The sequence below is a fragment of the Lepidochelys olivacea genome (assembly GCF_965140295.1).
Source record: "Lepidochelys olivacea isolate rLepOli2 genome assembly, chromosome: 10".
Classification (NCBI taxonomy): domain Eukaryota; kingdom Metazoa; phylum Chordata; order Testudines; family Cheloniidae; genus Lepidochelys; species Lepidochelys olivacea.
Genome location: NC_140420.1, coordinates 69,078,243 through 69,103,084, shown reverse-complemented (window position 1 = coordinate 69,103,084; position 24,842 = coordinate 69,078,243). Strand labels below are relative to the sequence as shown.

Sequence of the window (24,842 nt, the reverse complement as noted above, 5' to 3'; positions counted from 1 at the left end):
AATTTTTCTAAACAAACATTTGACACTCCATTACTTTGCAATATGAACAGGTTCCTTGTGTCTGCATAGGGAGGTTTATTTAATTTGGAAAAGAACCTAATGGTCTTATTTGCAACCAAACATTGTGTTTGAAGAGACTGCCCTCAAGATGCTCTCACAGCTATCAGTGACTTTAAAAGCAAACATCTGTAAATACAAAGAGGAGCCTAAACTGGTGTGTGTTGACATGTAGAAGACCCTATGGATATAACAATCTGTCTCATCATATGCTGACTCCGTATTATGTTATAACCATTATATGGCCATATGGATTAAAAACAAGTTTCTTTAAAAGTCCATCACTACAGAATTGCATAATGAAATGTAACTCCAAATACTGTACTGGATAAATAATACGAATTTTAAACAAATTTACAAATACACACGAGTGAACATTTTACATTCGTATACACAGAAGTACATAACCCTTGACCTCCAGGGGAATATTCATATCCATGAACTCTCACCACCATGAAGCAGAGTTGCATAATCAGACCCGTTCGCATATGGGCTGTAATCACAGTAATCCTAGACACAGTGGGATTACTTAAGGACAGCGCTCCAGCCCACTCCAAATCTAAATTTCATGACACTGAAGCTAGGTCTTCAGGGGAGAAATCTCTAAAAGCAGCCTTTAGCTTTGCTCCCAGAACTGCAATTTGGAGTGACTGAGCACCCAAAAGTCCAGAAGGTGCAGATTCAAAACAGCAACTGAGCACAGGTCAGAATTTTGGGATGCACAGAACATGATTGCCAAAAGTTCACACCCAGAACACAGGCATACAGTTTGGGGTACTCACGTTGAGGCCACTCTGAATTTGATCCTAAGTGTTTTTATTTGGGAGGGAGGAGAGGGTTGGCTTTTTGTTTTTTTGTTTTTTTGTTTGCACATGTGAGTATGCGGTCATCCACTGTCCTGATACCATATGTGTTTTATACTGCATTCCTAAGAAGTTTCCTGTCCCATGTTGTGATTTCCTTCTGTGTACATGTTTGAATATCTGAATATTAAACCTAACAAAGGGGAATATGTTGGGGGGGTGGGGGTGGGGTTGGGGGTGTGTGTGTTCTTTTCTTCTCTAACAAGTCAGGAAGGGTTAAAAGTGAAGGCCTGCTTAGTCAGAAAACTGGATGTAACCCTTTCTCTGTGTCATGTGTAACTTTTTGCATAAAATATACTTGAGTTGACAACGATCTAATTCCTGCCGTGGCGTTCTTTGTCACAGGTCTCCACAGAACTAAGAATATCGAAAGCAGCCTCCCTTCCCAGGATGGACCTGGTCATCAGTTTTTTTTCTCTTCTATTTGTGATCTCTCTTGTACGCACAGGTAAGTTTCCACCCAACAGACAGTATATAAATAACAGTATTTGTAACTCGGGAAAGTGCAGCTGTAGGTCAGGTGTCTTTTCAGCCCTTAATCCAGTGTCTGCAGGGAGCTTCTAGCACGAGCAATGTGCGGAAATACATAACAGAATCCATTTCCCAAGTTCCCCAGCCTCCCTAATTTAGAGCAGCTTTGTTAAAGGCAAAGGGGGAAACTACTAAGCAGTTGAAAATGCTATGTGAAGTGAAGAAGCTGAATAAGACAAGTTTATAAAATAGCCCAAGAGCTGTTGTTCTGAGACGTGCTTTGAGCCTTTTATTGCATTGTCCTAGCTCTGCCCTCACAGATAGAACACCAGAAATTATGGGGAGAGCTAAAAAGCCATCCTGTCCCATGATGCTTCCTCAGTCCTTCTCTGGGTCTTGCTGGTAAAAGCAAAAGCATTTCATGCATTATGTTCAGCCTCTCCAAGCTACTTCTCTCCTCACTGTACTTTTCTCTCTATTCTATGTATGGTGGATTTGTTTGACTTTTTTTAGTCCCCCCCACCCCCCAATTTAACCCCCAAAGCTATCATTAAGCAACAACATGAGGTACACTGTCATTGCTGTGCTTAGGGAATTTTAGGCACAAAAGAAAACTTAGATGCCAGCTCCCCTTCAGGGCACTCTGCAGAATTAGCTGAGTGCAAAAAGACCAGGAGATTCATAGATAAGTCTGAAATTTCATCTGTGATGCAGTAAATGGGTACTAGAGAGCCAGTTAACTCTTTAGCTGTTTCAGTCCTTCTGTGGCTGACAATGGATGTCTTGCTGGAGAACACAAACTAGGATTGGACTGTAGAGTTTCTGCACTGCTCCTGGAATGAATGGGTTAAGAAAGGAGCTTGGACCTTTAACTCTGAATGATCCTGGCTTTTGCTAATTTAAATCCAAGTCATAAGAGTAAATCCCCTCCCCCTAACTTCTGTCTACTTCTCTGCCTGTCGTTAGACTATGAATTCCTCAGGTCTGTCGTCTTTTCTTGAATGTTGGAAAAACACCCACGATAAACAAATAATAATGAGCTGACTTCTACCCATCCAACTTAGCCTGTTTGGAAGTTTATACCTTTTAAATTTGACTCAAATGTCAGTGTCTGTGACTGATTTTTATAATCTTGATGTGAGCACACTTCCAATTCTTGTCCTTCGTAGAATCCTTGATCATTTCTTTTGACTGTTGTCTATTCAAATTAGTGTTGTTTTCAGGCATCTGGTTACAATGCAAGTTCCATTTACCACCTGAATTATTTATCTTTTTCAGTCTACTCTTATTGATTCTACATGTCTGCCAGTAGAGATCGGGAGCCTGATTCTGATCTTTTCTTCTCCAGTGTAAATCAGGAGGAATACCATTGATATCACTCCAGTTTGAAACTGGTGCACATAACTGATTTGAGCCCTGGATATTTTTCAGTATTTGAATCACTGCTCAACAATTATTGGCATTCTTTACATAGAAATGCAGTGATCAAGTCAAAGAACTCCTGTAGATCCAGGACACATGTTGCACACATGAAATGTCACTTGCTACCCTGGGTAACTGGCCCTTTGGAATCTCAATAGAGGATGTCCTTAAGAGACACCAAACCAATGGCTGATCTACTTCTATTGTTTTAATTAAGAGTTGGAGTTGATTTGGAATCTAACAGGAAACTGAATGCAGATGGACAGATTTTGTTCAGGATGTTACAAAATTCTAATTGTCCTTCTGGTTTTCTAGTGGCAAAAGAATACAGAATATATAGCTCCCTAATTGTGACAATATTTCTTGATGTCAGCACTAAAACATCTTGACAGTGAGAGAGTCTTAAAACTGATCCACACTGGCTGCTTTGTCCATCAGTTGGAATGTATTTGTATCCATTACAAAAACAAAGACCTTCTCATTGGTCTAGATGCCTTGCAAGAAGTCCTGAACCCCTTGAGATTTGCCATTGACTTCAGTGGGACTAGGATTTCACCCCATACCCATTGTCCTAGATATTCTGTGGTCTTGCAGATTGACCTATTACCCCAACAGAGTTGCATTTTTTTTTTAAAAGGGAAAGAACAACATGTGAATCGCACTGGGCAAAGTACCAAGAGCTGATGAGAACCTGCAACTCCCATTGATGGGAAAGGGTTCATTGTTCAAACTCCCCGTTGTCCTCAATCTTCTTTAATTAGGAAGTTTGTAACAGTCATGAAATATTCTCACACACACCCCTCTCTTGTTGAACTAGAGTAGATGTGGGGCTAATGTGTTGGGTAAGATTAAAGCAGAGAAATATTTTATCTTGTAAGATGAGATGCCCTTGGATTTGGTACATGAGCACAGTTGAGAGGTATGTGTGTGGAGACCAATGATGTGCAACTCTTGAGTGGGTGGATCCTTCTCTTTTTTTCTGAAAGATATAATGAAGCCAACCATTCTCTCATGAGATTTCTAGCTCTTCCTGGCTTTGGCCAGACTTGAATCTCCCTGAGAACTATCTTGTTATGGTATTTAAACCACTCATGCTTCCCGTCCCAGCTGAGGAGCAAAGACTGTAGAAATGTATGGCTTTTTTCCCCTTTAAGTTTACCAGAACTCACAGGTACTGTTTTGGCATTAGCTTGTGTTTAGGTGACTGTTCAGGTTGGGTCTTTTCTCCTTTTTCATTTGCTCCCTAGAGCAGACACCTTTGTGCAGCTCGTGACAGACTGCCCACATTATAGCTGGACATTGACAGGCAGAGCTGTAACATTAAGGGCAAAATCCTCCCCTTTTCTCTACCACTGTCTTGATGCGGTGGGACCAGTGATGTTTTGCTGTGCAGGGTAGTAAGGTGTTTTTTGTGCTTTGAGTCCAGCATAGCATGTTCCCAAAGATATCGTTCATTTTCCCTTTATCATGACCCAAATACAGCCCAATCAAGGTGGAACATCTTTGCATTTCAGGGAAGAGGCATCCTCTTCGAATGTAACTTATCGAGCATGACAGTGTCAAGGGCATAGATGTGGCATTTTCTTTCTTGAGTGAAGCCAAGATAATTTTATCTCCCTTCATCTCTATCAGCAGAAGCAGCCTCAGCATGTCCTGATCAGGATCCTGAGCTGGAACCCTGGAATGCTGGTCACGATGAAGATCAACACATTGAAATCTGCAAAGGGAGGAAGCTCCTTCTCTCTTCCTCTGCAACCGTCCACTCTATCCACATTACAGATGGAGGTAAATCCTTCTGCCAGCCTGAGACCCAAGGCAGGGGATGAGGACTCTCCATTAGGTCTACTTAGATCAGCACATATTGGTACAGGGACAGCTTCCTGCAGGGTGCTCTGAGTTAGAGCAAATATTGGATAATGCCAGTTCAGTTTCATACCAGGGTGGGTGGTGGTAGGGATGATATCCACTCTGGGCAACTAAGAGTAGCTTGTTTGTCCTCTCTGGAGAATTGACAAAAGTACATCAACTTGCTTAGTAGTTCTAGTCCTGCAGTTTCCTTTGTAAACCCTATCCTAGTAATTTGCTGTACAGATAATGTCCTAATGAAGCAACGCTAGTCTTAGGATCTCAGGACAAGTCAGATATGTGTTTACTCTTTGTCTGGAAGGACAGTATCCTATTTTGTTGCTGATGACTGCTAGCATTAACCGCTTTTATTGAGCATTAACTCATAAATCCTCATGCAGTCTCCTATTCAGTCCTTCTCCATGCAAAACTCCACTGACTTCAGTGAGTTTGCCTGAGTAAAAGCCAAATAAATACTTTAGGATCTGGCCCTAAAGCAGTTTTGGGGAATATGTTTGGCATTTCTCTCTCATGTAACTGGGAAAGCTGGCCCTGCTTTTTGCACAGTCGCACCACTAACTCTGATGACTTGCTGTGTTTTAAAACTTCATACCATTATTTTTTCCTTAGGAAAGCTGGTAATTAAGGACAATACACAGCCTATAGTTTTGCGAACTCGACATATATTGATTGAAAATGGAGGAGAACTACATATTGGCAGTGAGCTATGTCCATACCAAAGTAACGTGGTGGTCATCTTATACGGGCGGTATGTACCTAAAGAACATGAATCCCCTAATTTAGTGCTAGATCTCTATATTACATGTTCCATTTCACAATGCAGAGATACAAAATAATAATCGCAATTAAAATTTCACTGACATTAAACATAAATCACCCATGCAAACAATGCTTTGTGGGAGGCTTCTTAGCCTATTGAGATGATTAACTTTACAAAACAAAAGAGAAACTTTGGGACCTGGTTTTGAGTCCTGTTTGACACATCACAAAACTGCCACATATTTCACAATCAATTGATCTCATTAGCTGTCTTGCTCAAGAGATTTTTGTAGCCTATCCATTCTTTCAAATATTTTAAAGTCCCAGGAAAAAGGCCCCACATTTCCATTATTTTCTTGCAGTTACCTTGGTCTGAAAATGTTCATGCCTAAATGGGACGGGGGGAGAAGGGAGGGAGAGACGCAGAGACACAGACAGACACCCTGATGTAGCTCAGGAATTGCCCAGCACTCAAGTGCACACCCACTCTGGAGTGTAAACCCAAATTTGTATTGTCTTGTGCTGCACAGAAAACTGTACAGTTTAAGCTCGTGAAAGTGTCTCCGTCCCTCAGTGTGGAGGAAGATCTGCACAGCTTTTTGCCCCCAGTTATGAATTGCACAAACTGGTTTATAGAAACCAAAAACAAATTTATTAACTACAAAGGATAGATTTTAAGCGATTATAAGGCATAGCAAACCGATCAAAGCAGATTACTGAGCAAATAAAGCAAACACGCAAACTAAGCTCAATACACTAAAGAAACTCGCTTCAAGTAGTAATTTCTCACCCTAAATGTTTTAAGCAGGTTGCAGAGTTTCTTACAGACAGACTGATCTTGCTTGCAGTTTAGAACTCCAGATATTCCTTTCACAGGCCTGACACCTTCTAGCCTGAGTCCAGTCCTTTCTTCCCCAGATCAGTTTTAGGAGTTTTCCAGCAGTTCTTTTAGGCAGGTCTTTACTGAAGAACCAACCTAGATTAACTCACTTCCCTACCTTAAATGGGACTCACATATGGTGGGAATCCTTTGGTTTTCCCCGTTAGGTCCCCACCACTATTAGTGGAAAAATACTAGTGGGTCAAGATGGGGTCCAGTACCAGGTGACATGATCACATGACCCTGCAGTGTCAAAGCAGCATCCCAGGAAGCTTCTCAGGAAGGTGGGAGATCTTCAGAGTCCTATTGTTCTCCCTAATGGCACATCCAGGCTGATTGCCTACTGTCTGGTGGGCGTTCCCCAGGTGTAAACACAGTTGTAGTTGTTACATAGGCAATATTCTTAATTTCAGATACAGAAATGATACATGCATACAAATAGGATAATCATAGTCAGTACATCATAACCTTTCCAATGATACCTCACATGATCCATCTCGCATACAACATATCTTAGTTATGCCATATTCATGTCATATAATATCTCGATGAAGAATATGGGGCATAGTGTCACAAGAGGTAACTCGGTCAAAGAAGTACTCTTCACTTTTGTGCAAAGTGCTCTAACGTTTCAAGTTGGTCAATATTACTTTCTATTCACTCAGGCCTGGTTGATACACCACTTTTGTACTGATGTAACTACTTCAGCTAGGGATGTGGTTTGCGTTTTTTAAAAAAAAAGTTCTACGGTTACAACCTCTAGTATGCATGCAGCTATACCAGCATAGCATATTCCCCTTCCCATATGGGAAAAGCTATCCTTGTGTAAGCCCATTTATACCAATATAACTGTATCCACAAGAGGTGTGTTGTACTGCTTTCCTACCAGTACAACTTTTGTGTGTCGACAAGCCTCCAAATGTAGTAGTGGAATGTAGATAGTAATCTAAAAGAACAACAAAGTAGTGATGATGAGTCAGCTGCCATGTCTGTCCTAAATTGTCTCTGACCCCTGTTGTTAGTGGTATTTCAGACAAAGAATTTATTTTCTATAGAGTCCCAGCATTTTGCATTCCTTAGGATCTCTTGAAAGAAATACATTCTAAACCATGTTGCTTCCTCTCCTGTTGGGCAGTACCAGCACTTGGTGGGAGGCTTCTTGATGGTAAAATATTCTGATTCATATATGTGTGTATTTTTTACCCTACAGAGCAGATGAAGACATCCAGCCAGATGCTGAGTTTGGCCAAAAATATATTGGGGTCAGTCGAGGTGGAACCCTTGAGATCCATGGTGAGAAAAAGTTGTCCTGGACTTTTTTAAACAAGACTCTTCACCCTGGTGGAATGGAAGAAGGTGGCTACTACTTTGAGAGAAGCTGGGGCCATCGAGGTGTCATTGTCCATGTTATTGACCCAAAGACAGGGGCAGTCATCCATTCAGATCGGTGAGTCAGTTTAGAGCCATCAGTACCTGGGAACTTTTGACATTACCTTGAAAGCAGCATCACCATCAGATCCAAGACTGGCAAAGGCAATTTCCAGTGACATATTTATGTAGGTCTCATTGTATGCCTCACTATAGCTCTTCTCAATTCCATAGGCTCCATAACCAAAGTAGGGCCCAATCCTTCAAGATGATGATTGACTTCAACTCCCTGCAAAGTCAGCAAGAGTAGATGGTGCTCAGCACCTTGCAGGATCGGGCCTTTAATGTGGTTCAAAGACAGTTATACCCAGGGCTTTGGAGCGGAGCCCAGAGCTAGAGCGCAGAGCAGCTCTGGAACAGTGGAGCTGCAGGTTTTTGCCTGGAGCTGGAATGGAGCCAGAGCACAGCTCCAAAGCCCTCAGCAGTTTACCCAGAAACTTCCTTTCTTATGGGTCATTAGCAAGTACTAGATTTATTACATATAAAATCATTGTTTATTTCTTTTTGTGGTAGTTCGTGAACCAGGACCCTATTGTGCTGAGAGCTGTAAAACACAGAACAAAAAGATGGATTGGAACCTAGCAAGTTTACAATCTAAGCCAACTAGTATCCAAACCAGGTCCTGAAGAATTGCCTCAGACAAACCTCTCTTTGACTTCAAAGGGGATGCAGAGTTGTTGGCTGAATTCCAACTGAAGCAGCACTGTAGTCTTACACCAAAAATAAGTGATGCATTTTTCATTGTGTTCACTTCAATCAAACTGGGTCCCTTCTCTACGAAAATGTTACCACAAATTAAGACAATTAACAGTTTTAAGTACTTGAAGCTTTAAAAATGTTTATGAAGAACTGCTGATTGTCGGGGGTTTTGTCTGAGAGCTAGTTTTTTTTTTTAAATGCAGGCGTGCATCTTATTTCTAATACAGTGTCACAAAAGGAAATGACTGCACAATAAATAATGTATTACTCAGAGTGGCACGCTTTGTTTGTTTAATTAGGATAAAAAACAATCGAGCAAACAAAAAGCACCCAACAAAAACAAAACACCATCCTAGAAATTATATCCGTAAGGAAGAAAAAATCTTTATTCTCTCTTCCTACATACTTACCTATTTTCTTACTTTTTTCACCTGCCACTATTTCTCAAACGAGACCATTATTGTTAGTTTTGCTGTTTCATTATCTAGATCTTAAGCAATTCTCTGAATTAGTTTTATGGAAAACCATAATGTATTCTTTTAAACCAAACCAGTATAATCATCATTCCATTTCACTATACTATTAAGTAGCACTTTTGCAAGGGATGATATCTTTAGCAATACAAACCTGTAGATCTCCTATAGAATACCTGTAGTGTGCTGCTCCCTGGTGTAAATGCTTCTTTTCTTTCCGTTTAGGTTCGATACCTACAAACTGAAAGGGGAAAGTGCCCGTCTTGCCCAGTATTTGAGAGCAATTGACAATGGCATGATCCTGTCAGTAGCGGTGAATGATGAAGGGTCTAGAAACTTGGATGACTCGGCCAGGAAAGCAATGACCAAACTGGGCAGCAAGCATTTCCTCCATCTTGGGTTTAGGTATGTGCCTGTTCTGCCAGCACAGAGCCCTTATTATGCTTTTCATGTACCCAGATAATTCCACTCCCTCAAAGGCACAGCATTCTTTCACGCTGTGAAAAGTTTTCCTTTTTTCTGTGCGAACTTTTAGCAGTTAATTAAATAGCCTAAGATGCATTCAGTGTCTATATTGGGCATTTTTATTAGGAGATTGAGGAGTAACACATGATTCACGTTAAAAGGCATGTATTTTTCCATGATAACCCCATAAGTTATCCATTCTTGTTTGTTTCCATGCCATACCCTAGGGATTTAAGATGTATGTATAAAATATATCCAGTATACTGTAGATACACTAGCCCTGAAGTTTGTTTACCCAAGAGAACGATATGTAACAGCCATATAGCCCTGGCTAAATACATAGACATTCTGGAAAATATTTTTTTTTTATCTAAGCAAATGTATATTTGGGATTTCTGCAGCACATAATTTAGTATGCATTATATTTACTCTGTAGACTGTAAAACTCCTTTGGCCACTATACAGTATATGTTGGCACACACAATGCATATTCTCTAAATCCGTATTTGCCCAGTTGGAGTCCTAGTTTATCATGCTGCTCTGCATTTAGGCACTTTTTAAAAAAGTGCCTGTTACCCAATAGGTCATGGTCTATGTCCAGTCCGGAAGGGTCAATGTGGACCATTTTTTAAAAATCCTTCAAAAACGGAGCCAAAGGCCAATCGTTGTGAGCATGTGTGCGACAATTAGGAACCTGCAGATGGAGAACATGTTCAGTGTGGTATATAAGGAAACTTAGCCGTGAGAGTCCCTTATCTGTTATAGGGACTTGGATGCTCTGGGTTGAGAATTCCGAATGAAATAACCTCATCGGCAAAAACAGGACAAACTGAACAAACAAAAACCCCCGTATTTCCTCCCAGATACCCAGAGTCCATGTGATGGCCCAATGGCCTGCCAGATTTCTGGTTCTGTAATTCTAGTTTTGAGACACAGAAAGAGACTTTGAAAATCCTACATCTTTTTTCCAGTCCTGCAACAGGGAGAAAAGATTTTTTTTTCATACTTTTGTGAAACTGCTTCTAGTATTTTTATCCAACACTGGCATTTTAATGTTCGTTTCCAGCTCCTTTACAATAGGGACTTACAATGGGAATGCCTAGAGAATCTGATTCATCGTGTTATGACTCAGCTCTGCCATGAACTAGCAGTTGCCATCAAAAAGTTAACACTTGCCATGCTGCTACTTGAGCTACTGCAGCATTCTTCTATATTTTAGAAGAGGAAACAGTGGTGCCAACCCAGATATTTCTTGGGTAAGAGGGCAACTTCTCCTTTCCCCACTCCAGCCCCCTGCCCCACTGGCTGGAACTCATTCCAGTGCCCACTTGTCCCCTGCACAGGGACCCTGGATTTCCCTTGGCTGGGGAGTCTCCCCCTCTTACCCACACATTGCATGAGTCAGTGCTGCCAGGAGTCAAGTTCTCAGCAGGCTCCCCTGCACTCCACCCCACAGGAACAGACTCCCCGTGCACCACATTGCAACATCAGTTGGCATGGATGCCCTTCCATCTGGATAAGGGGGTGGCCAAGCCAAATTTGAGTGGCGTTGTGACCCTGTGCACCCGCCTGCAATGCCACTCACTGAAATTTGGCCTGGCCACAGTTCTGTCTGTATAGAGGAGCAGCCAGGTCAAATTTCAGTGGTGGTGTGACCTCACAGCCAGAGTGCTGCTCCGGCCCACTCAGGCAGCAGCCTTACTGATTTAGTATAGAACCACTAAAAGTTGTCTGGCCACAGTCCCCCCGCAGTTCCATTTACATATGTAATTTTGAGCAAGTGCAAAAATCTGGAGTGTGTGTGGGGAGAATGCACCTCTTCTTCTTGACCGGAAATGAAGGTGACATCTTGGGTATTATGATGTAATAATTTTTGGCAAATGTTGGCCCTTTTATGTATGTTACACAGTGACCACCACTGTGTAACATACAGGTTTGTAAAAATACTCACATCCCTGTGTACTAGTTAGGTGCGTCCGCCACTTTTGAAAACATCACCTCTGAAGTCCCCAATGACTTTTTTTGGTCTCCTGTGTCACTTGGGGTCAGATTTATAAAAGTATTGGGTGTCTAAAGAGGTAGACAAAACCCACTAGGCACCTGTCTACATCTTTAAAAACCTCACACTTTTTCAATGGGAGTTAAACACCTAACTTAGGCACTTTTTTGAAAATGTTATTTTAAAAATAGATCAGGATAACAAACTAGCAAAGATTCTCTGTTCCAAATTATAAACTAGCAAAGCCTGAAATCCTTACTCAGGCAAAATTCCAATTGAAGTCATTATTTACTGAGGCCACTGTTCTGAGTTTTTTGTCTGAGTTAAGGATTGCAAGGTTTGGTCCACAAATAACAAATTACCCACAAACACCCTGAAGCCTGGGGATGCCTTTGTTACAATATAATGGCCTCCCCACCCCACCCCCACCCCCGGAAAACACCTGCGTAAGCAGTTAGTATATGTAGTGGATTGTGGGAAGGGTTAAAGGTGTGAGTGGGGAGTGAAAGGGTTTTTTTGCAGGCCAAAGAGGCCAAAGGGGGAGGAAGGGAATGAGTTAACTTGACGCTTTATTCAGAACCAGATCCCAATCTGCGTGACTGGCTCTTTTCTCTACACCAGCCTGAACTGGAACACCCTCATTTGGTTCTGAATTCTACAGCTTGGACCCATCTCTACTCTGAGCAGAAACTCAACTGCAAATATATATTTGTACCAGAATCCGATAATAACCAAGATCATCCTATCTGACCCTTTTCTCCTCTGCAGTGCAGTCGATAGTGAGGGAAAGGGACTGGATGTTGTTTTTGTTGTCCTTTTTGAACCTCTGCCTGGATACTGCATATCAACAGCTACATAATCATCAAGGAAGTCTGAATGCCACGCTGCCTTGTGTTGGGTTTTTACTCTGTATTAGAGTTAGTGATTTTCAGTGCACTGTACACTTAAGCACATTTTTAGTACTGCTAAAGTAAGGGCCTGTCAAAGGTTAAAAAGTCCCTGCTCGTTCTGGACATTATAAAGAACTGTAGCTTTGTAAAAATTACTCTGGGCAATTTGCTAGATTATATATCCACCCTCTAAACTACACTGCAGAAGAGGAGTCAGACAATGGGCAGTGGATTGATTTGCTCTCTCTTTCTGATCACCCTAAAACATCTGTTGGCTTGATGACGGGCTGACAATACTAAATCAAACACCTGTGTGCCAGATCTGCACAGCACCATGTCCATTGCTGATGACAGCTTGCGACTGTTGCTGAGACAATAACTGGTGCAACCCCAGCTAGTAATTTTTGGGTCAGATATATTTGTTTCACATTTTTGAAAGTGCCAAATGAGTCAGGTTACTCCATCACTGCCTGGGTAATTTTCTTGTACTGCGGGCTACACAGGGATATTGATAGATAGCAAGAAACCATCTGTCTCCCACTTCTGTCACGCTAAACCAGGTCCTGAGCTGCCATAAATCAGCATTGCTCCATTAAAGTCAAAGGAATGATGACTTACACCAGCTGAGCATCTGGCTCACAATGTCTGTTCCCGTTGCCCATTTGCTGAATCCAGAAAAGTCAGAATGAATAGAAGAGCTTCCCCTTCCTTGTCTCAATGAGAAATGAATGTGCCCTTTAAATACTGAGCTTTTTAAAAAAACAAAATATCAATCAATCAAGACAGTCTTTCAGCACTAGCTGCTGACAGTTGTTCTGATCAGAACCTCACACTGGCATCGGAGGTGCTACTCTGGGCTCATACAGGTGTAAAAGAGTGAAATTCAGTCCTCACATTTCACACCATGAGGACATGTTACGTGTGGCCACATGCATTAGGATGAACTGGCTTAACCATGCTGTTAACCATAAACGAACGCGGGGAACCAAATACTGGAAAGAATGAAATGGGTGCAAATATTAGTTTAAGAACAAACTGAACTGTTCTGAAATATATTTTTGAATGCTCTTGGCCTTGTTTATTTTTTAATCATATTTTTGTCATTTGTTTTTATTTTTATTTTTAACCAAAAAAAAAAAAAAAAGGAAGTGGGGAGGGGAGTCCGTCCTGCCTGCTGAGTGATCAAGTGTCATTTCTTCCACCATCCCATCCCTCTTTCTCTTTTGGATGGAGATCACAGCACTCCAATGCCTTTGGCACTCTATGTGCAGGAAAGTTTCCAGCAGGAGCATCTGGCTCCCTGGCAGATGCCTCAGGCAGTTGTGCTGGCAGCTTTGCAGCTTCCCCAGGGTCTGTCCTGTGGTCAGGCCACTGATGAGCAGCTGGAGCTGCCTTGATTTGTGAGAAGCCATTTTCTTTAGATTAACAGGGTGTATATGTCACCCCTATTCTCACCATGGGACTATGCCTACTAAGAGTCTGCTCCTGCTGAAGTTCAGGGGAATTTAGTCAGTGACTTCAATGGGAACAGGATTGAGCCCTAATAAAGGTGAGATGGCTGGTAATACCTAGTGTGTTTTTGATAATTGGCTCTTAGCGTCCATATATATTTTCCATAGAAGCCTGAGGGCTGGTTTTAAAGACACCTACATTCCAGTTACCATCAAATGCAATGTGTGAGGTACTGGCTTGGACTCCTAGCATAAAGTCCTGACTTTACTGAAATCAGTGGAAGTTTTGCCAAGAGACAGAGGATTTCTCTAAATGGGTTTTTATTTGCTAAATGTTGGGGCCTCTCAACTATAGAGAGAGTCCCACAATGCCCTTGTTGTTCTGTTGTGATGCATGTGATTAATAACATTCATGGCTGATGTCTATTTAGTCACATAACACTAAATCACAGGCAGCAGTAAGACAAAACTCCCTGCTCTGACCCATTAGTGCCATTCTCTTGAGGGTCCATCTCCAAAGGTGAGAGGGCAATTTATTCTATTCCCCAGACCAGTTCAGTTCACATGCTAGTGTTTCTAGCCTTGCTGATAACTCTCTAGTAGATACGGACGGATTCCACCTGTGACCATCAGATAGTAACAAACTCCACTTATTGCTGACCTGGGGCTGGAGCTGAACCAGTGATCGTGGCTCATAAACCCCCATTCCTGATCAGTTTTGAAGTGAAGAAAATATATTCTCGTAGCATATCTATGCACCTTTGATAGCAGTTTTTGCCAGAAAATCAATAAAACAGAGTCCTTTATAAATCCCCACAGCTCACTACAGGCTGAAACCTGACCTACAACATTTCAGCACACATTCAATTTGCTTAACCAAATTTAGCTGTTTTAAAGTTCTTTTGTGGGGGGAGGGGGGAGCCTTTGCAGCCACCCAGAGACATTGCCAGTGTCCCATTTTGCTACCACACAAAAGCCTCTTTAGATAGTCCATAAAAAGTGAAGTCCACTGGTGACATTTATACAACGCTATGATTAATTATTTCAATGAGATATTTGTCTTTTGAACCTCATTTCTCTTGTTGCATATTTAGCAAAGAAATAGAAAGTGTTAAGATATTGTCAGTGTAAAACAAACTGCAGTGTCTCATAAATCTGTCTGTTTTGAAGATGGTGCACCAGGGAGGAGAAAACAAATGATGCATACAAGTGCCAGATGAAATAATATGATCATTTCTCATTTTGATTTCTCAGGCATCCTTGGAGCTTTATTACAGTAAAAGGAAACCCTTCCTCTTCGGTTGAAGACCACATGGAATATCTAGGTAATGCAGAATCCTAGACTATCAGGGTTGGAAGAGACCTCAGGAGGTCATCTAGTCCAGTCCCCTAAATGAAACAAATACTTGCTTGGAATTGCCTGGGCAAGTTCCTCCCTGGTATAATTCCATGGAAGTCTGTGTAATTACATAAGGGATAAACTTGTTCCTTGACGTTTGTACTGTCTGACACTACACTACATTGAAGCTGTGAACAGGAGTCTTGCCCCCTTACATTATCCCCATGCTGTGATGCAGCTGGATGGGATCTGACACAGGCCACTCGTACACAGACATACAGGACCAGATTCTCAGCTAGTATATACCAGTATAGCTCCATTGAAGCCAAATTATCTATCCACCTTTTTGACATAGTTCCACTGATTTATCTCCATCTAAATCACTACAAAAGGTTCCCCCCCCCAGCCCCCGCTCTCCTGCTGGTAATAGCTCACCTTACCTGATCACTCTCCTTACAGTCTGTATGGTAACACCTATTGTTTCATGTTCTCTGTGTATATAAGTCTCCCCACTGTATTTTCCGCTGAATGCATCCGATGAAGTGAGCTATAGCTCACGAAAGCTTACGCTCAAATAAATGGGTTAGTCTCTAAGGTGCCACAAGTCCTCCTTTTCTTTTTGCAGATAGACGAACACGGCTGCTACTCTGACACCTGATTTATCTCCATTAACATGAGATGAAAATCTAAGACATGATATTGTACCATGATAGTCAAAACCTTTCAACCTATACTAGTTTTTGAGGCTATTTGCTGTGGAATACCATAGTACAATATTGTCTAAATAAAGATAATGACCTGGTTTGTCACAATGTAAACTAGCAAACAAAAAATGCAAAATAAAACAAAAACCATGATTTCCTTAATTCACTTTTTTTTGAGAATTCCTCCTCTACAAAGGCAAAGTCTGAGCAGAAGGAAAGAGTCTGAAAAATCATTCCAAGAGCAGACAGAACAATTTTGCTAGACATTTTGCAGGCAATTACTGAATCTGCTCTGGTCTCCCAAGAGACACAACCACAGGCTTGCTCCATTGCCTATTAAGTCTTAGCTTCTGTCACTTGCGAGCCATGAAATTGTTATTAATTGTTTTACAGGACACAAAGGATCAGCTGTGGCCAAAGTATTCAAACTATTCCAGGCTGAGAATGGAGAGCATTTTAATGTGTCTTCAACCAGTGAGTGGGTTCAAGGTGAGACCTCTGTTTGTGTGCTAGCAGAGTGACAGAGCTTAAACCGTGCTGATCGCTTTTTGAAATATTCCTTTTTATCACACCAATCACCATTCCTTTGTTTAGAAAAAGACGGTCTGATATCTGTTAAGGTTGCCTTTTAATCCAAACAAGAACATAAGCAGCCTCTCTATTTCCAAGCCCTATAAGACTCTCTCTAATTTGAATCCTTTCTTTTTTGCATTGAATGTGACCGTCCACGTGTTAAGATCAAACCAACATGTGTCCTCCTTTTCTTTTGATTATGTGGTCACCGCTTGTCAGAATGGTGTTTCATTCATTGTAACAAACAGCAGCTGATTGCAAGCTGACTTGAATACATACAGAGGGCTCGAGGGAGAAGGGCACAATTCAAGTTCCATAGCTGTTAGAAATGCTCATGCTACATACTCAAACCATGTAGTTTTTAAATAACTCCATGCTCCCTTGCCTTGCTACACTTCATAGCATCAGTAAAGCAGCTGCCAGACTGGCAAGGAGAACGAGGAACTAGGCAGTTATTGAAGAAATTTGTTAATGGTATTTGAGACTAAATTCTGGTAGGTGCATTTTTGCTGCATTAAGCATGGCTTTCTATAAAATGGCCTTTCCTGTTTGTCTCCAGATATAGAATGGACAGAGTGGTTTGAGAAGCCCAAAAAGGCAAGATCCAAAGACACGGAGAAACTTTCTGACCTCAGAGCAGCAAACCCAGGCAAAATCTGTAGTCATCCCCTTGCTATCCAGGTAGGACAAACTCCCCATTTTCCCTATAGATTAGCTTGCCTGATGTGCAATAGCAGTATAGTAAGCAACCAACTGCAGCATCAAAGTCAAGAAGGTTCTAGTAGACCTTAGGCCTTCTTGGTGACAGTGTTGTGAGCTGTGAATGCATTTAGTTTCTAGACGTCTCTTCATGCTCTTGCATATAGACTGGCCACAATGCTGGCAAATGTTTAACACTAATGGGAGGCTTATAAGACCGAGAAACTATATTCCTCATTCTGAGTCTGATCTTGCAATCCTTATTCACACAACCAGTCCCAGGTCAGTCAATAGGACTACTGGTGTGAGGAAGGTTTGTAGAATTGGACCATTTATGCTGTCCACAAAATATGTAGTTTCCTATAGGAAGATTAAGAGGGGGTTGGGGGGAAAGAGAGGGATGTAAATGTTCCAAGGGTCTAAAAGGGCCTTAGAATGGAAGCTGTCTGAAAAATTAAGCACAAAATGTGACCATAACATTAAAACCACAGATTGCATTAGGTTATGGGGGAAAATGTCTTTGGGCTTGCAGTCATTTTTTTCAAGTCCATTGTTTTTTCTTTTGTAGAAGTCTGAATTCCATTCAGTGTGAAACATGTAATCAAATCCTCGAATGCACATGTTGAGGGGAAAACATACACCTTGTTATGACTGCAAAAGCTACTTAATGTGTGAAGGAAAAATTGCTTTTATTGGCAAATTCCTGCTGCATACTTAAATGTCCAGTGGATAAAATTCTGCAGCTCAAGTGCTGCTTAACAGAAGACCATAAAATGATTGGTACTGTGGGGTTTTTACAGGGTTGACTTGAGCATTAAGGCATCTAGGAATGGATCCAGCAAACTCTTACTCACCTGGGTAGCCCTTGCTCACAAGAATAGTTGCATTAAATTTAATTGAACTACTCATGCAATGAGGATTGCCTGTATGAACAAGGGCTTCCAGGACTGAGTCTTCAATTTAATCTCATAGTGAACAATGAGGGGGGGAAAAACTGTTCCATAATTACTTGCCAGGTCAATGGTAAAACTGACTCCACATGCGTTTCAGCTTTTGTTCATGCGTTGGAAGAGGGATTTCAGTTCAGAACACAAGAGCCACTAGACCAGATACTAATTTAACTAATAGTTGCTTTTGTTCATGTTCATATGTATTAAAAGTGAAACAAGAAACGCAATATTTTTCTGTTACTGAAAAGTTATAAATCATGAGCGTCTAAATCCTCGGCTGATGTAAATCCATGTAGCCCATTGACTTCATCAGTTCACGCCAACTGAGGATATCGAAGAATCAAACTACCCTGCCCCAACGATGCTAAGCACAAGAAGAATCAAAATAGAACAAGAAATTTTGTAGCCAGGGGCACATTTCCCATTGATTGCAGTGAGCGTGCCTATGAGTGAGTAGGAGTTGCAGGATCAGACCCCTAATTTAGATGGTGACTCCTTTAAGAGCCTAGTGCCTTTTTTAAATGAAGGTTATTTGGCTGGTCCTATGCAATGCATAGCATTTTTATGCAGTGGCAAGAAGGGTTGCAAACCTGAGGTCTAGACTGTGGTACTGAATCCCAGTCTTGCGAGGGGGATGGGATGGACTGCACTGCCCCAGGAGGAATGCATGCTGGACATGTTGAATCCACCCTTGGGGTGGTGTAACTTGATCCCCTTCCAGCATGCCCAGCCAGCTCCACAGGCTGGTTTGCATGTGGGAGAGCAGAGGCCCATCTCCTCTTGCCCCCTTGGGGCAATTTGTGACCTCAGAGTGAATGGGGGAGGATTCCTCATGATCCCTGAGTATAGAGATAGCAACTATCCTGGGCCCTTGCAAGGGAGAGAGAGAAAACTCCCACCAATTTCTCCTGCAAGGAACAGACACAATCAGGCCCCAGGTAATGAAATGAGCAAAGTTAAGATGCTTGAAAGCCATGAGTTTGTTTGGGCCCATCCATCTGCATTCAGAGTTTGAATCTGACCTCAAACTAGTGAGATCTAAAATCAAGGGAAACAAGGCGGGGTTAGCAAAGCTCAGAGTACTGTTTCCAAAAAAACAACAACTCTGAGTCCTAATATAGATGTGGGAGTGACACGATTCACTTAGTGATAAATCCATGTGGTCTGCATATAAAAAGCTATTGTGCATGAACCAACTAGAATGTATAAATGGATTCTACCCATGATCATTCATCCTGTTTTATTACATGATCATTGTGCATCATCTTAATGCTAAGTGATCACCCTCATTCCATGCACAGAGAGAGTAAGAGGGTGTGAACGCCATTCATGTTTTAATGCCCACCCCATGTGCATTTCTATTCTCATCCTAGGCAGCTACACTTTCTGGAGCCAATTTAACAACTGAGGTTTTCTACAAAAGCGGACACGATTATAGGTTTATGTGCCATGGTAAGGATCAGACAGACGAAGGCTGCCAAAATTACCGAGTGCGGTTCCTGTGTGGCAAACCTGGTATGTGACTCACTTTTTAATGTCCATCTGCCATGTCATTCAGAGCAGAAATCCCATTTTGAATTTTCCTCCTCCTGAGCTGGCTATTTTATAGGAAGCAGAAATCTGATACCAAACACAATAATTCGCTTGGGAAACCCTTTGATTTCTGTGTTGCATTCTTTGCTTTCTGTGTTGCATTCTTTGGTCCCCTGAGTTCCCCTCTCTGAGCACTTAGCCACAGGTAGACAGGATGGGCCAAACCAGACCTGGTGGAGCACCTCCTACTAATGTCAATGGGAGTAACCTCTACTTACTGTAGAACTGAATTTGGTCCAGTGTAGTTCCTCAAGCTGAGGTTTGGCTAGGATATTGGGGTGAGCCCAGACAAGTCTTCAGTAGAGTATCTCAAGAGAGATTCTTGAGCACTAAGTGGAATGATGTGATGGTGTCACCAAAACCCAGTAATACTGTACAGATACTTGGCAAGACCTGTAACAATCTCCATGCTTTCTAAAGCATTTCAAGATGGGGCAGGATTATTCCTTCAGCAAGCGAGGAGACTGTTTCCTGCTAATGCTGTTGGGAAGCAACATGTTTTTCAAAGTAATTTTTTCTTTTACAATTATTCATTTAGCAACCTGCCCTCATACTGGTCATTACATGTGATTCTTTAACAATCATTTAGTAGGGAGATAAAGATGGAATGCAGTTATCTTCGTTGGGGGAAAAACAGTCATTATGTTAAAGACCACTTTTGGGAGGTTTATTGCTACTGTAAATAACAGTGCAGAGCAACACTAACTCCTGGAGCTAAGTGAGTGGTAAGTTGGAGCCACTAAGGGCTACATTTAAATTTAGTTAAATGGCTAGTGAAAATACACTTGCCAATAACTAATGAATAGGCCTTTTTTGTTTGTTTTTGATTTCACAAATCAAACCCAACCAAGACCATACTTGGGATAGCTGTATCATATGTGTTGGATCAGTAAACTGCTAAATTTTGTTGGTAACAAAAATGCCCAGAAAAGTTAGCGGACAATTTAAGGTTCAGTGAGCTGAATTCTCTGCCATCCCCTTTTTTGCTTCCTAGTGAGACCAAAGCTTACTGTAACCATTGATACCAATGTGAACAGCACAATCTTGAAGCTGGCAGATGATGCACGATCATGGAAGGCTGGAGATAGACTTGTTGTTGCCAGTACGGATTATTCCATGTACCAGGCGGAAGAATTCCAAGTCTTGCCATGCAGAGCCTGTGGGCCTAATGAGGTCAAAGTATCAGGTGAGGATTTATCTTGTCATTCACATGTTACTATGGGCACATTCTTCTCTCCTTCATACCCAAGCAGCTCCATTTAAATCAAAGGTGTTGCAGAGATGTGAATGAGAGCTGAATTTGGCCTTCAGTTTGTTGATGCTATTGTGAAATCTGTACCTTTTGCTATCTGAAAATCACCTGACATCTGTAAGTGATGATAGTGCCTTCTGGTTTATCTGTGGATTTTCCATCTTTCTTCCCTAGCATCCTGCTCTTGATCTTATCTCCCAAGCACTTTGCAGGGCAGGCCTGAGTTTGTAGGATTTGAGGGATGCACATACTCTACAAGAGGATCACCTTCTGAAAAGCATAGGATGAAGTCCTTTCTTATCAAAAGGAGAAGAGGAGCAGGTCATGAGATTTTTAGGGTTCTGTATTATTGTAGAGCTGGTTATTTATGCCATGCAGATATATTTAGGCAGAAACACAGCATCACATTTATGAAATACTACTCTGTTAAAACCATCTGTTTTTAGTATCTATATATAGAGCACATGCCACAGTGGAGATGTGTTAACTATAGATCCCTACAGTCACATGACCAGCCATAGAATCTCAAACCACAATGCTTGAGTAAACCAGAGTTGCTGTAGAATGCTGAGTGAATTGATCTGAGACAGATGAAATAGGAAGATGGGTGTAGCGATAATAAGATACAAAGTTTTGTTGGTTTTTTCTCTCTTCAGGAGGACTAGCTCAAATCTAGAACAGGCTGCAGGCGGTGAAAAATCATTGCTGTCTAATTGTTCTTCAATGGTCTTTGTTCTAAATCCAGTTAAAAAAATACAGCCACCACAAAGCGACCCCTTTATTGTCCATTTCAGTAGAGAGGCAAAGATGTCAGGGAGAGATTTTTCCAAAACCACAAATGGCTTTTAAATCTTCCCCTGAATCTGTGAGGTCCTTCTTTTTTCCTTCCAGAACTTGCTTTTGGTACATTGATGGGCAGTATGGAGAAATAGTGCATTAGCTACCCATTCTGTCAGTAGGTGGAGGACTTTCCAGTACTGTCCTTTACAACAACAAAAATTCATATAAAATATGCACCGTAGCTGATTGCTTATGGTGGTAATTCAGACATGTTACATTGCCAATGAACTGCCAGCGTTTAAATAAGAGATAAGAATGGTGAGTCAGATTAATCTGAGGAGAGATTTTTAACATACACTTAATGTAACTTCATTTTGAGAAAACATATTCCAACTTAGAACAATCAGTGCACCAGACAGTTTGCTTAGCTCTGCAACATTAACTACTTCATGCACCATTATCTTTGATGCAGCCCTTTCTGAAGGATACAAGTGTTTCCTCCTGCACTGGTTTTTTGGAAGGACTCTAGTCATTCATTGTTCAACCAGGAAAAAGAGGGATACTGGTTAAGCCAAAAAAAATATTATTCTGACTTTGAATTCATCATAGTCTTATGACTTAAGATGACAAGCACTCTCCCAGAGAACACAGCTACCAACCGAATATTATTCTCGTGAAACACTTGAGCTATTGGAAAAACTGCATCAATGGTACAAATGTACATTGTGAGAACAATCTTGGAAAATAGTCAATAAAAATGAAGACCATAGATTACTACATTTCTAAGACTCTCCTTGTATCTTCCTGGATCTCTAAAATTTTTATAATTTAGATTCATCTTCTACAACCATTTCCATTGAGTTTAATATTAGGAAAGTGAACAGACAGGAAAAAAAGAAGCCATGTGATTTCAAGTAGAGATCTAAGTGGAAATACTTAAAGTATTTGTGCTCTATGTTTCCAATTAGTTGTTAGGAGAATTTGGACATCCCTTTTTATTACCACAGATGACACACACTGGGGCCAAAGTCCGCCCCCCCCACCCCCTTACATCCCTGCAACTCCATTGACGTCAATGGGATTTCACTGGTTATATAAGTCAGGGCACAATTTGACCCAATAATAACTGCATCCAACTTTCTTGTAGCAAAATCCCACACACTAAAAATAAAATGGAAGAATCCTGCATGACTGACATAGTTCAGTCTAGTTGAAGGGAATAATGTGAAAGATTGAAATCTCCTCCATCCTCACAAGAAGACAAGTAGGTCAAGGGAGTGTCCTGTATACAATCAAGTTGAGAGCTCCAAAAATCTGCCCATTGGAAATAACAAACGATTATAAAAATAGTTTTACTGATAATAGGTTTTGTCCTCTTTAACCAGTTTGGTTTGTTGGGGTTGTTTCATTTTTCTCTTCTTTTTTTAACTAAACATAAACTAAACAGGACTAAACTACTCAAGTGTCCATTTAACAATATGGCAAAAAAAAAAATCCTCATGCTGTAAGGATTTTTGTGGAACATCCATTTGGCAGAGCAAAAGTCTAATTATCATCAATGTTCTAATGTTTTAACAGATACAGCTTTGGATATTTTGCCAGATAATTTAAACTAGTTAGCCAACTTATAGACTATTTGACACTTCCTGCTGAGAAATCACACTTGCTTTACTGACTAGAAGTGGCTTAAGTAGCAGTAAAAAGATGAATATTAGAGCACTAAGGCTGAGATTTTTAAAAGAGCCTAAGGGAATTAGGTAGGCACCCAAATCCTATTGAAGTCCAATGGGAGTTGGCTAACTCTTATGGTCCTTTGAAAATTCCAGCCAAAATAGCTAAAGCAGGCACCTAAGGAACCATTCTTGCAAACGCTTACTTACTCAGGTGAGTAGTTGTATTGATTTCAAAGTTGTTACTTCCATGAGGCTCAAACTCAGAGGTCACCAGTCCCAGTAAAATGGTCATTTATTGAAATGGAACTCCTTCCCCCTCCCTCCTCCTTTAACTGTCTTCACTTGTCATTTTTATGTCTAGATTATTTTCTGTGAGGGCATTGATTAAAACTGTTTGATGTTTTATCTCTGGACTCTGCAAAACTGGGGGAACACGGTGCAAATCGGAGGAGGGAGAGAAGGAGGAAGGAAGGGTTGTGTTATTACAGTAGGATAGGATGAAAGATCAAGTATTTCTTGTGGTTTTCCCCAGGAAACCAGTCTTATCTGTATCTTTTTGTGGCTGTATATGAAGTTACTAACTATGCTGATAAGTTTAACCATGGATGGGATATACATAATGAAACAACCTTTTGTGCATATACTGTACTTGATAAAGCATGATTTTAAAAAAATACCCTACTTGTGGTTGGCCTAATAATTCAAATTATCCCACCCATTAGTAAATCTGTGATTACAACTGCATCACACACACATCTGGAATCCAACTGGTACAGCTGCTGAGACTGAATAATTGTGGAGCGTTACTGAGTTTGCTACCTGGCAATGCTAAAATATGTGAGAAAAGCTTTAGAATTAGGAACTTAGCTAAGAACAGATGTGGGGACAATTTCTCCATTCCAGCTCCTCCATGTGAGTTGGCTTATTGATCTCTTCTACACTAAGCTAGTAGGAAAATTCTTGATCTCTTGTCTTCTAAAATATGCCAGATTCAGCCATCTCCTCAAAAGGTGTTGAGCTGGATTCTCCACTGCAAATATTTATACCATGGCAAAGAGTGTAAAATGCTACCTTTCTTGTTTTGGTAGCACTTAGTACTAGCTTTGCCCTGTGAACGACTGCACAAAGTGCAGGGCAATGGAGAGTTGATGTCCAGGTTTATTATATGCACCCAAAAGTTTAGGTGCTGATTTTAAACTCTCCATACCTTCTACAGATGTGCACCGTTTAGCTTGGAAACCTCAGGAGACCATGTTTCTTGTAGGATTTCTGGCATGGTCTGCTTTGGGTCAGGCAGGAAACATCACAAAAAAGGCCCTTTCCAGCCTTCTTTTAATGCTTCTTCCTCTAGTCCTGGCCATTGTCTGGCAGCATGTGTAAATAAAACACCCTAAATAAATGTTAACGCAGCATTTCAAAAAGGGTGGGAAAGGTTTGATTTTTAGAAATGGGGGAGAGGGAGAAATTCTTTAATATTTCTCAATCAAAACTCTATCTTTTCCACCGCACACTCCCAATGCCAGGTGCAAGTGTCAAGGGGAATTAGAAAAACGCAG

The 24,842-nt window shown here is 41.1% G+C and overlaps 1 protein-coding gene across 1 annotated transcript in view; it reads left to right on the top strand.

Moving 5' to 3' along the window:
* Positions 1-24,842, top strand: part of CEMIP (cell migration inducing hyaluronidase 1) — a 143,511-nt gene that overhangs the window by 74,387 nt on the left and 44,282 nt on the right. The window contains exons 2-11 of the mRNA XM_084640936.1: positions 1,266-1,368; positions 4,446-4,598; positions 5,289-5,427; positions 7,529-7,765; positions 9,144-9,323; positions 14,978-15,048; positions 16,160-16,255; positions 16,899-17,020; positions 19,362-19,503; positions 20,576-20,767. Of these exons, the coding sequence (XP_084497062.1) occupies positions 1,311-1,368; positions 4,446-4,598; positions 5,289-5,427; positions 7,529-7,765; positions 9,144-9,323; positions 14,978-15,048; positions 16,160-16,255; positions 16,899-17,020; positions 19,362-19,503; positions 20,576-20,767 (1,390 nt within the window). The 5' untranslated portion in view covers positions 1,266-1,310. The remainder of the gene's footprint in view (positions 1-1,265; positions 1,369-4,445; positions 4,599-5,288; positions 5,428-7,528; positions 7,766-9,143; positions 9,324-14,977; positions 15,049-16,159; positions 16,256-16,898; positions 17,021-19,361; positions 19,504-20,575; positions 20,768-24,842) is intronic.